Source organism: Lottia gigantea (genome assembly GCF_000327385.1).
Source record: "Lottia gigantea unplaced genomic scaffold LOTGIsca_79, whole genome shotgun sequence".
Classification (NCBI taxonomy): domain Eukaryota; kingdom Metazoa; phylum Mollusca; class Gastropoda; family Lottiidae; genus Lottia; species Lottia gigantea.
The window spans coordinates 913,905-927,552 of record NW_008710630.1 but is presented as its reverse complement, the minus strand read 5'-3'; the positions used below and the strand labels follow the sequence as shown (position 1 = coordinate 927,552).

The 13,648-nt window shown below is 33.2% G+C and overlaps 1 protein-coding gene across 1 annotated transcript; it reads left to right on the top strand.

The window, feature by feature from the left end:
• Positions 1-571: 571 nt before the first annotated feature.
• On the top strand, positions 572-13,256 carry LOTGIDRAFT_132310 (hypothetical protein; the record flags this gene model as incomplete). Its single annotated transcript, XM_009066740.1, has 22 exons — positions 572-684; positions 974-1,065; positions 1,305-1,386; positions 1,612-1,750; positions 2,055-2,127; positions 3,562-3,729; positions 4,046-4,101; positions 4,357-4,516; positions 5,160-5,265; positions 5,899-6,075; positions 6,798-6,909; positions 7,154-7,321; positions 7,579-7,640; positions 7,910-7,982; positions 8,239-8,304; positions 8,505-8,626; positions 8,929-9,163; positions 9,538-9,633; positions 11,688-11,773; positions 12,096-12,204; positions 12,479-12,617; positions 13,045-13,256. 22 exons carry the CDS (start codon positions 572-574, stop codon positions 13,254-13,256), a joined length of 2,646 nt encoding a protein of 881 aa, XP_009064988.1.
• Positions 13,257-13,648: the final 392 nt, after the last annotated feature.

The window sequence follows — 13,648 nt, the reverse complement described above, 5'->3', positions numbered from 1 at the left end:
TTTTCAATAAATAGATAAGTTTTTTATCCTGTTTATTTTATTGATTCATTATAGACTCTAGCTTAAGGATGACGAGAACAAATTCTTGGCTATAGATAAGCTAGTTTTAGAGTTAAAGGAAAGTAGTATTCTCATTAGTTTTTAAAGGGACACAATAATGTTGAAAATCCCCCGCTAAGTCTTATGGATCTCTACGCGTTGGCTTCTCAAAATGGAATCATTATAAGGGAATTTGGAAACTTTCTAAATAGATGACAATGTCAAATACACTTTTTTACTAATGCACTTACATGACAGATGCCACAAAGAGCAATGAAATTTGCCAATTTGAAATTTTCATATACCATACATAGGTAAACAGTGTAATACATAATCTTTCAATGGCATATTTTCAAGCACAAGTTATTGATAAATAAGACTATTATAATGGATAGATACTTCAAGAATAATTATAACTTTCAAGTTTCAATTTGGTTCTCACACCATCATCAGGAATATAATGATACTTGTAATACCTGCAACTTAAATGGAACCTGTTTTTTTTCTTCAGATTACCTAATAATAACCAAAGATGCCGTACAAACTTCCATTTCGTGTGATACATGTGTCTGGTCAGGATGATAATTATAAAGCCAGTGAATTAAATACTCATGGTCCGTTAACCAAGGGTTGGCAATCATCAAGGTAAGGTATTTTAAGTAGAAAACTTGGACTTGAAATATAACTTAATGCATTTACGTTAACTGACCTGTTGAAACAGAACCTGAAACATGTTACTCAGAGCTTCAAGCTGAACATCTTTAATTTACAGGAGCTCATCTCATTATTTTAGCACAGGTATCCTTATGAGTGCAGTTTATTTGGATTTTGGTAGATTTTTTTTTTCATATAAGAACCTTAAGAGCCCTATACTTATACCTGCCCCAACTTAATATGACTGATCAATGGTCATGATATTTTAAATATTTTTCAGATTTTGTTTGTATCCACAAGATATTGTGATCCAGTTAAATTTTCGATCCAGATTACGGAAAATTCAAATTTTAGCTCATCAATATCTTATATGTAAGTGTTATCTGAGTTCTTGATTTAAATCTATTTGCCAGTTTTGTCATACTAATACTAATAATAATATGTCAGGCAGCGGTAATCTGGTTTAGCGTATAGGTTTATCATCGCTAAACATCAATGCCAAGGACCAGCTGGTACAAAGGATCCTTGTGAACCTTAGTTGTTATCCTTACAAAAAATGGTTCAAATCTCAACTTTTGAACCTATCTATCATTAATTATTCTCTGCTTCAGCCACCAAGATTGAGTTTTTTGTGGGTGATGTACCAGATGGAATAAAACCAACGTTAGAAAACGCCAGATATACCAGACTAGGGTAAATATTATCATTCAAATAAAACATTGTTGATGGACTTGAGTCGCAGTGGCTCAATGAGTTTAATGCTTGCTTGCCAATCTGATGGTCCAATCCTAACATTGGTCGAGGTAATATATTCTGATTTAAGCGAATTATGAATTGACTCACTTTTGCTATTTGAATAAAAAAAAAAGAAAAATCTGGAGGAGTACAAATCTTATTAAACCCTGTTTTATTTTTCAGTTATGTAGCTCTATCAGACAACGAAAAGACGGGATACAAGGCGAGGGAGTTGAAATCTGTCCACGTCGACGCCCATGGTGTGTTTCTGAAATTAAATGTACATAAGAATCACATTAATAAGTACAATCTATATAACCAGGTTTGTTCTTTATGAATAATAAAATAGAATCAGAGTTGTATTTCAGAGATCTGTAGCACCGTCAACCCAGCTGTAAATGGTTACAGATGATCGGGGAAAGTTCAATGCAAAAAGGTTTTGCCTAGGATCAGCTATTCGACATGATCCTAGTGAACCTAAGTTATCTTAAGCTCATTTCATGCTGCTAAGGCATGTTTTGGATTTATAAAATTCACATCAACATAATTTCTTTTCATTTTTTTTAGACAGTACTAATATATACTTATATTTTCTGTGCATAGTTTATTGTAAAGATATTTTCTAGGTTGGATTAATAGCAATAAATGTGATTGGTGAAAATGTGGAACCAAGAAAAATTGATATAATGGATCCTGTAGGTTGGCTTTATTATTTGCCTTATTTTTATTAGCGTCAAATGATCATAATAAACAAAGCACTGCAAATTCTTTTGTGCTTGCAAGATTTTGAATTTTAGTATATGAATGAAATGCTTTTCAAATGTAAATTCGTTATTTTTATAGTTTATGGTATATATTTATGTGTTAACTGGATAATAGCTTTTATTCAGCCATCTGTATCACCTTTCAGAATTGAAATCTGACTTTAGGTTCTCCTCAAGTAAAAAAACGTGTTGGATGATAGTTGTTATTTATACTTTTTTGCAGGATTTTTTGATACTGGGTGATAAAAAAGATGACAGTATGAAAGACCCTGTTGTTGATGGTTATATCAATAAGTAAGTCATCATTTAGGGATCAAATTCGTAATAGATTTGATAAGCATGCACTTTGAATTCCAAAGGGATTGTTAAGAGATTTTCTAAACTTTGTATGTATATCAAGGACACTGATAGCATCGTTTTGCAGAATTCTAATATTCAGTCAGATGTCTGTGGTTTGTGCAATTCAGCTAAAACTATTTGCCTTATGAAGTCATTATCTTAAAAGCTTCAAAAACTTAGTTGATTTGAAAATTCTCCCCCTGTTATTCTGATTTTAATAATCCCTTGTTATTCTGTAAATAACACCGTAAAATCTGATTGTAGAGAATATTATGAATCCCAACCATTAAAACCAGACTTTGTATTTTTGTAAGTATGGAGAACAGGGTAGTACTAAGATAGCTTACAGGGTTAGGTCATGTTGCTGAAGCTTCATAACTTATAATTGTAATTTAAAAAGATTTCTAACGATTTGATTGGTTGATAGTGAAGTTATTGTACAGATAATGACCAATCAAAGATCTTTTTTCCTATTATTTTCAAGTTATGATCTTTTAATGACAATCCCTATAGCTACTGTTTTAATATTTGCAATATTTTCAATAGTTTTATACGGCAAATGCCCAAACAATAGTCCTTTTTAATAATAATTTTTTTTTAGTAGTATCAGATTTCTAACAATGTAACTTTTTATTACAGAATTTTTCAATTTAGAATTTAAAAAAAAAATAACATTCTAGAAAATTCTTGAAATCGAAATATTTTCAATTTCAGAGTTAGAGTTAATGTTGCTAATAATCTTTTTTCTCTTTTTTTTTTTTCAAGGATTTATATTTTAATATATATTTAGCTTAATCTAACTTATATTTTTATTTTTTCAATTTGTTATATATCTGAGTCAGAATATTATAACTCACAAAAAATTCATGAGAATCTTGGAATTTGACTAACTAAATATTTGAGCTAAGATGAAAGGTTTAAAGTGAAGATATTTGTGTTTAACAGCAGATTAAATGGTCTTTATTCTCATTGCTTTAATGATCTTGTGCAATTTGGAATTTTCAATCGTTTGCCAAGGGATAGATTGAAGATGGCAGAGAAATTATTTGTCCAATGTATAAAACAAATAAAATCTATCGTATTTTCAGACCTGATTATATTTCACCGTTAGACGACTTGGCATTTGATATGTACCAAGATCCAGAAATAGCTCAAATCATTAGAAAACTTGAACGTAAAAAACAAGAAGCAGTGTTACGTGAGTAGCTGAACTGAAATTTTTTATTGTTAGTGTTACATTGTGCAATCTGTTTCCAGTCGAGCACAAATAGACTGCCATATTGCCGTACTTTGGGTAGACTATCCCACAAGTCTTGGTATGCTTTCAATAATGAGTCCTACGTGACATGCTTTGATTGGTTAAAAATAGCATGATTTGAACAGAACTGTAGTAAGAAACTAGGTAGAGATGATAGATACAATGGAGAAAAAATTTAAGAAACAAAGTTGTAATATAAAATTTGAAAACTATAATTCATTAACAGATTTTGAAATTGTATGTTTTATATTTACAGAAGAACGATATGATTATGCGAAGAAGTTAAAGATTGCTATTTCTGAACTACAAACAGTAAGTTAATTACAATATTTACTGGTGCGTATCTAGAAAATGCCTGAGGGGAGGGGGGCAAAAAAAATAAGTAGAGGGCACTAGTCATGGTGGCCTCTCCCTGAGATGCTGCAGAATACATCTATTGCAATATTGGAAGTGGTGGTGGAATAATTTGGAATTTTTTTTATGGTCCGAGGGCCAAAAAAAGCTTTGCCTATATACACTGCTCTTAATTCAATAAAAATTAATTAATCGGATCGTTTCTTTTACCAGATTGGAGAAAAACTAGGAAAAATGGAGATTGAGAAACGACAAGCAGTAGAAAATGAAGATTATGATAACGCTCAAATTAAGAAAATCAAAATGGACGAATTGAGGCTACAGAGCTATAAAGACTTCCATGTTAATGATCTACTAGAACTTTCTGGGGTAAGTGTGAAGATTTTTGAATTTCCAACTTTAAAATTTATATGAGCAAAACAATTCTAGTATCCAAATATCTCTTCCAAAGCATGACAAAATCGAGAGCAATAATTGTTTAGTGGTGGACTCCTCTAACGAAAAATTCCACAAGGTGTTTCGAAACACTTAAGTTCAAAGTTCTATATTTGAGGGTGACATGACAAAGCCTGTGTTCTCGTATGTCTTGAGATGTGCCAATGTTATTCGAACTTAGATATTATTTTCTCAATTTTTCTTTTTTTCAGTCCCGACATCCAGTTGTAATAGATTTAGGTACGTTTTGAATTACGGTAGATATTGACCGAGATATGTAGAAGACATGAAAATATTTCTGATTTAAAGTAGAACTTTAAACTCAATTTCATTCTATATACTATGTGTTTTATGACATCACTATTCCGAAGGTCCTTGTATATCAACAGACCTTTTGGGTTAGTGGTGTTAGAAATGCTTAATTTTAGAGGAACCACAGACATCTGACTGAAAATTGGAATGGTACAAATTGATGCTTTCAGTGACCCCAATAGAAAACGTCTTTACAGTCCCTTTTAGCACCAGTTTATTGATTGTGATGATTATATATTCATAAGAATATACTGTTTAATATTTTGTAGAACCAATACGCCAGCCGACCCCACCTCGTTTATTGGATAACCTTTATCATACAACTCCACCACAAACACCACCTCGTTACGATGACAGACCACTACCCTCTCTAGCGTAAGTTTTTATAACGATATATTTTTATACTTTAGAATAGTGAAAATATATAGTATGTTATATATCTCTCTTCATTGGTTTTCAACTGCAGTCCAGTTTGTTGATAACAATGATGAATTGTGGGAGAGTGAAACCAATTAGAGCAATATTACACTCTCTTTGGATTTGCTGAGGTTGATACTAACAAAAATTTATGATTTTAAGCCTTTGATGCTATGATACAGACTTTTATATTTTTAGTCAGAATTAGTAGTAGTAGAATAAGTAGGAACTTATTAATGTAGTATTTTATATCATCTGCTTTCTGTAAATTATTTCTCAAATCCAGTCAATTCCAACTTAAGTTTATTCTTAGATTGAAAAACAGATTATCTGCTCATCTGCATTGGGATTTGGGAAAGATTATATTTTGATGACTATATGCACATCACCTAACACTCAATTTGACAGTCAGTTTGTGGAATATCCTTAATTTTCAAAGGATGATCCTATGTGTCTATGAAAAATCCTTAAATTTCACCAAAAGGATGATCCTTATTTTTTCGCTCCATATTTGGTGAAATTTCTATGAAAATTCCATCAAAAATAGGCAGTATTCCTTTTAGAATGGACTGGATTTGATATTACAACTAGATTTACTAACCCTGCTATATTATTTATTAGACCTAAAAATAAAGATAGTAAACCCAGTCCAGCTAGTGTAGTAGTAGATCCCCCTGCTAAACCTGTAACCCCGTACGAAGATCGGCCTTTACCAGTTCATCAACACAAACAATCAGCTCTAGCTGATGATCAGCCAACAGATACAGAGTAAGTTAGTCAGGCAGGCACTAGACAGATACAGAGTAAGTTAGACATTAGACAGATACAGAGTAAGTCAGTCAGGCACTAGACAAACAGAAACAGAGTAAGTTAGTCAGACATTAGACAGATACAGAGTAAGTTAGTCAGACATGGGACAAACAGATACAGAGTAAGTTAGTCAGACACTAGACAAACAGATACAGAGTAAGTTAGTCAGACATTAGACAGATACAAAGTAAGTTAGTCATACATGGGACAAACAGATACAGAATAAGTTAGTCAGACATGGGACAAACAGATAGAAGTTATTAGTAGGGCAGGCTCTCCAAAAGAGTTGACAAGCACAAATGCAAAATGGCATCAAGAATTTCAGAAGATACAGCTTATCCTGTTTCATTAGCATGGAATGTTGGCTAAGTTTTCAGAGTTTCATGGGTGATTGTGACCAACTTCCAATCAAGTTAGCCATGCTGACATGAATTAGCTAGGTCTATATTTGATATTGTAGACATGCTCCAGTTTATATGGCTGAAGAAGAGGAAGAAGTTGTGGTAGTTGATACAGGAGGACTGGGTGATGAGGACTATGATGACACTATAGGTAAGATTTATAACTTCCCTTCCCCTTGCCTTTGATAATGGAGGACTGGGTGATGTAGACTATGATGATGGACATTGTACCATAAAGAAGTGCCAGCAACTAGAGATAATGTTGTGTTTTGGTATTAGAAATGGGTATATTGAAATAGTTAATCTGTCTATTACAGGAGAAGCTGAACCAATGACAGAAAAAGATTTACGAGATGCCTCACAACCTATTGAAGTTTTTGGAGAACCGTTGGTATGTATGAACATTTAGAGGATTAGAGTAGACCTATTTGCATATTGATCTATCTTGAATATGTAATTGATACAGTTTGTTAAACTGAGAATTGTGAGAGTTCTTGCACTGTCCATTTTCCAACCAAAATTGATAAAACCACAAGGAATCTTTAAGCTTTCGCTTTCAGCCAATGAGTTTAGTTAGATGCTGAACAATAGAACAAAGCTTTTCTAGCATTGATATTCAATAATGTATGTTTCAGGTATCCAAAGCTTACTCTAAAACCTGGTCATATCGAGAAGATGCTTTATTAGCCGTATATAAGAGGATGACAGAGTTATCTCCCTCTACACCGAAGGATGAAGCTCGTTATATGATGAGGGCAGCCATTTTCCTCGTCAAGAGAGCCATTGATGATAAAGTATATGCAGTGAGTATTTTGGTTTTGAAAACTTATAATAAATAGATATTGTGTCTACTTTCAAACTTAAGGCAATCAATCCTACTCTATCTGTCAGTTGACAAGGGTAAATAACTCTTAATGACTACAAGGGAAGCAACTCTTTGATAGTTAAATATAGACAGACCACAAAGTTAAAGAGAAAAACACCAGTCTATAAAGGTAAAAGTGTCTTCTTTATCTTATAAATCCAAGAAATTCTGAGTTATTCCTCTTGACTTTTCCAGGTTTTTAAAGCAGCAATTCATCTATTACGCATGATATTAACTGAATTTGTGTCTCAATTCAAGTAAGTCAGAATTTATAATCATCAGCTTTCAATGTACTAGTATAACCTTTTCACCAATTACTGGCCAATGTATGTTTCAGACACAGCATCAAGACATCTGGATAAAACATACATGTATAAAGGATTAGATTGTATTCTTGGGGTTCTTCTGCAGACCTTGTCATTCATAGTAGACCTGATATAGTTATAATTCATGTGAAACACTCATTGAACTTTGACCCCATGACATCATGAAACATTCTAACCAATCAACACTGTTTTTATTTCAGGATACCAAAGAGTGATATTACTACAGCTGTAGAAAGAACAATGCCTAATCTATTACATAAAGCAGGAGATACAGTGAGTTTTAACATTTTTATAACAAAATTGAGAGCACCATCTCTTGTGGTGGGACCACAATGGCTCAGTGAGTTCTTCTTAAATATAATTGTTCAGGGTTTATTCCCTGCATAGGTTAAGGTAATACTTGGTTTCCATAGGCTGTCACATGGAAAAAGTGTAATAATTGAGTCTTATCAGTATTCCTGATGCACATAAAAAGTGTAGTTAACTCCTTTACCATCCATTTAAGTAAATTTTCTTATTTTTTCTCCAGACTGCAAGAAATCGAGATGATGCCAAGTCATTTATTCTGGAAACAGCCAACTTTGCTGATGTCAAGGTAACAGTTTAGAAAAAGATATTGTTTTTTAGGAAAACTTACAAATTAAATTTTCTGTAAGGAGAATATCCTTGAAATGCAGATGACAAATTGGTGAACAGCTATCTCTGCCCATCTAGAATCTCATGAAAAAATCTCCAGCTCCTTTTGTTGAAGTCTGATTTTTCTTCTATTATTTTAATGGAATTGGTTTTTTACAGCCCACACATATTGTACCCCATGAGTTAGTAAAACCATTTAAAATGACGATAGCTCCAAGAATTGGACAGAGTCATGTGGAGATTGTGGAGGCCCTGTATAAAGATCATGGTCTTAGAAATAGGTAAGTTGATTAGCTGATATACACTTGGTATCACTCTCTAATGGAGCTTTTCAACTTGTTGTCTTCTCTTAATATTCATAACTACGTAAAATTGCTAATTGCTAAAGAGTTCGCAAAGGTAATATAGTTCGTTTAATTTATTTCTTAATAACTCAATACCAAATTTGACCAATTTGCCCAACATATCTTAATTTTTTTTTGACAAGTGCATATGGTGAGGCACTGCAATCTGGCTTTGTGAACTTTGGAGAGTTTACATAGTTAAAGATTACATATTTGGTATGTTTTCCTTTGTCTTTCAGTGGTTTGACAGTTGAAAATCTGATGCCATTTTGTGTGGAGGTCTTAAACCACCATTCTGCCGATGTTCGTGACCCAGCTGAGAGAATTATTAAAATGTTATATAAAGATGTAGGTCCCCCAGTAAAAGACTACCTCCCACCTGATGATGACAGATCCAGAAAAATTACTCTCTGGAGACAACTGTTTGAATACTTTGATAAAGTTGATGGTAAACCTACAAAAGATGATGTTAGGGTAAGGCTATAATTTTTTCGAAATTATGATGTCTATGTTTTGCCAACTTTAAAAAAAAGAAGTTCATGTTTATGGGCTATGCATTATTCACAGTGATATGTATTTACGAAAGATTATATAAGAGGAAGGCCAGGACTTGTTTGAGTTTCACAATTTTGTGTCTTGGTTTTGCCAACTTCTTAACAATTTGGTGTCTTGGTTTTGCCAACTGCTAAATTTTGTTTTCGCCTGTCAGTGATATTGTGTTATAAAAGACTTTTGTCTTACAATCAGAAGATGTATATTTTGACAATATGGTGTCTGTGAAATATCAACTTATTTTTATATTTTACAATATGGTGTCTGTGAAATGTCAACTTTTTTTTATTATTTAGAGATCTGAAGCTAAAAAAGAAAGTGAGAAACAAGCTGAAATAGAAGCTCTACAGAAACAGTTACAACAGTTGAAAGACATGCAATCTGGGAAAGCAGTAAGTAGACTCAGTTTCTTTCGATATTGAAACTTTTCTGCAAGAACTTCTGCATCTTAAAAGTTATAAGATAATGGTATTGCAATAAAAACGAATATTTTCTACTGTCATTTAATTCCATCTCGATTTACCATAAGTTTTCTACCTTACAAGCTTTCGAACCAGGATATAGAAGAGGAGAGTATCACGACGGATCACGAAGGCAACTTCGATCACGATATCAATCACATATCTTATTATAATTCTAATCACGGCATTGAACCCATAGCACCACAATTCAAATCAGCAGGTCATGGTCTGGGCAATACCTATGTAATTATTACTTTGTTGTCGTTGAGATGCGTGTTCTTAGATTACTAGACTCTGCACTAATGTTCTCTTGCTCTGTGCCTAAAGTCTTGCCTTGTGAGATAAAAAGTTGCACTAACATAATATCAAATATTGTGGATTTGGTAATTCAGGGCAGAAACATCTAAAATCATAACTAGATAATTAAAATCATTCTGATTGGTTAGCTCAGTTTCAGTATTAACCAATCAGATTAGAGTCTTGAGGTTTCAGACAATTCACGACTTGTATGTAGATACTGCACTGTAGCCTTGTGTCTATCTTGTTTCAGCTTTCTCACTATCATAGACTGATGCAGAATTTGCATTAGCACATAGTCCATGTGCAGTACAAACACAATTAGAGTCTTAGAAATGTAACACATTTGTATCACTTTGGCACATCCATCTTCACTGTTAGGTTAATGTAATGTGTTTAGGGAGGCATAGGATGAAGGTTTATCACTACAGTAAAAAACAGAAGACGCGAATAATGTCTGAATTGTGCCTGTATCTTGTATATTTGCTTCTAGTTTCTTCTATGACGTTACTGTCTGTATTAGCCAATCAGATACAGAGAAGTAGGTCGTGAATCTCCATTTCATTATATTTTGGTGGTTACAGGAATAAGTTTTACCATACATGAAAAAATATAATATCCTCTGGAATGTTGTACTTCATCAAGCATTTAAACATTTGGTTTGAAAAGAATCCAATTTTTAATTTTCACAATCAGATGGAATTTGATTTTTCAGTTGGTGGAAGACAAGGTTTGATTTGATTCTGTCGATATTTTAACACATTCTTAATCACAAAATAGCACATATTGTTTATTTGTTCACACTTCATATGTTGTTCTTTGTCAAATTACATTTAAAAAGTATACTATACATCCTTTACTCCTGACTTTGTCATTCTTTGGACGCGAGTTTTGTTTTTCTTGCTTGTACAGATTAACGTACTTCATTTGAAGTCTTTCAGTAGAGCCACTTGTTCCTTACTATTATGAGTACGTCATGAATATTAAGTAGCAAGTACGTGCAGCTAAGACGTGCAGGACTGTGATTTGACGTAGCATCGAGTCATGTTCGGTAACCCTGATAAATGTTGTAGCTGACTTAAATGCTTGTCACATGTTTTGACATATTTTTTTTACGCTTTTCAAAGTTTTGTTACAGCTATCGTAAACCTTTAACATTTGTTATGTCAATCACCATGAAATATTATAGAATTATTCTGGATGTATATCTATATTGATCAGTTGTATTGTTCATGGTGATATGCCCATCACTTTGTTTGAACATGTATTTAATGCTAAAGTTTTCATTTTTACCATATTCAAGTCAGAATTAGTATTTTATTCATCGTATATCTCTAAAACAAACTTGTATTCGCAAAAAAATTTGAATCTCAAAATATTTTTTTCTGTGTTTTTTCGTTTTAGATTAAAATGTTTTCCGTATTTCAGCCCATTGATGAAAACGTTCTGAATGATTCTAAGAATAAAAAGAATATTCAACCTGCTAAAGACAAGGTTAGAATCAGTTTTATTTCCAATTATTTTGGAGGGTGGAAGACATGGGGGTTAAGCCAGTTAAAACTTTTGTAATACCCTGCACTATAAATTCAGATTTTTTTTTTTCGTGTATTTATTTAATGATTTATTTATATTAATTTTAATTTTTTTTTTCATGTTTTTTTAATCATTTTTTATTTATTAATTTGTAGAAGAAAGGAGGAAAAACTCCCAAAGGTAAAGCAGCCAATCCACCTGGTAAACCTTCTACTCCAGAAGAAGATTTTAACATTGATAAGTATGTACAGGTCAAATTCTATTTGGTTATGGCTCCACTGCAATAGTTACTGTGGTAGATCTGAAGGCAGAGCATGCTAACTCTTGAAAACGTGCAGAGACTGAGTTTGTTCATTCAGCCAATAATAGTAATTAGGCTTTCAGTTCAAAGTGCTCCGTCTAAAATGCATACAATTGTTAAGAGCTGGTAGAGCTGGATTTCAGCTTCCTGTAGTACTTTTTAGAATGATGTCCAGTTCATCTACAATTCAATGATACTGTTATCTGTGTCTCAGTACTACCTCTTTCTATATATTATATAATGGTCAATATTTTGATTCTAGTGTGTGTATATTCTGTGATGAAAGAAACCCAGCGTTCACTGAGGAAGGACTGGACGTCCATTACTGGAAGAATTGTCCCTTGTTGAAACGTTGTAATACCTGTCGACAGGTAAGCTTCTCATTTCCTAAACTGGCTGTCCTGATGAATATTGAATATCCAGAACATGTGTTGCTGAGATACAGCTTTTGTCAATTATACCATGTCAGACCAGGTCTTAATCAAATCTGAAGGGACCATCTCCCATCACGTTTACTCTGTGTTCGCACCCTACTCAGTAAAATTCGCCAGGATCTACACTGCTCCAAAGAGTTTATCAGTGTCAGTGGATTATGACTTGAGATGACAACTTATGACTGATGTATGAATGTATTATAATATTCAGGTGGTAGAAATTGTAAGTTATACCGATCATCTACTGAACGAATGTCAAGACAAGGGCAACTTTAAAAAATGTTCCAGATGTACAGAAGCCATACCTAAAAAAGAATATGATTCACACGTGAAAAACAAATCTTGTACACGTAAGTTTTTATCTGTAAATGGATGGAGTAATCTATACATTTACATAACTAGATCTATGCAGCTCAATTCAGCTCTGTTTTTGATCAGGGAAAGGGATGTAGTTGCCTAAATGATTGCTTCACAAGCTGACAGCGTTCAATTTAAGCTCTGTAAGTGTTGCAGCCTACTAAACAAATTGAACTGCAACCTTGTTTCTTTCTTAGGCTATTCACCTGCCTCTCAAGGGATATAACTCTTAATAAGTCTTGATTATCATAAGACCACAATATTCCATTTTGCCCAGCTGTAGATAATCAGGGAAAGATCAATGCTAAGAGGTTTCGCTGAGGACAAGCTAGTAGAAAGAATCCTCGCGAACATTGATTTTTGTGTCTTTCTCTGTATTTTCTGTTGAAGTAAACCATGATCTCTTGCTGTATATTTTAGCGGCAAAATCCAACATGACCCACTGTCCCCTGTGTCATCTAAACATTCCCCTGGGGGATGAGAACTGGAAGAATCATCTGCTATCTAAAGATGGATGTAAACAAAATAGTCGAAGAGAACTCTTATTCAGCAAACAGCCAGCCGGTAGGTTTACTCCAGGAGTTGATTATGGCAGAATTTTGGAGAGGTCCCTTGGTTTTTTAAGCAATTGATTTAAAAAGACGGAAATGGAAAAATCCTTTGTTATCTTAGGCAAAATGTTTAAAAAGGCCTTGACTCAGTGTTTTACATGCAAACTTTTCATTTATTTTGTGTTGTCACAAAATGTTAACGCAATACGTGGTGTTAAAGATAGGTCATATTAATGTCTCACACTTTGTGTTCAAAGGGTTAAAAAGGGTTAAAATCATTTGATATTTTCATTTTCAGCTCAAACACAAACCAGAATACCTAAAAAAGCCACGACCAGTAAACCAACTGGAAAAACGAGATAGACTTGGTTATTTAGTGCTTTTATTTATTACATCTTATTTATTTCATAATGGACAAACACTTTATTGGGTCTGGAAAATAGAGTCTAAACCTTACCAGGTCCAGACAAGAG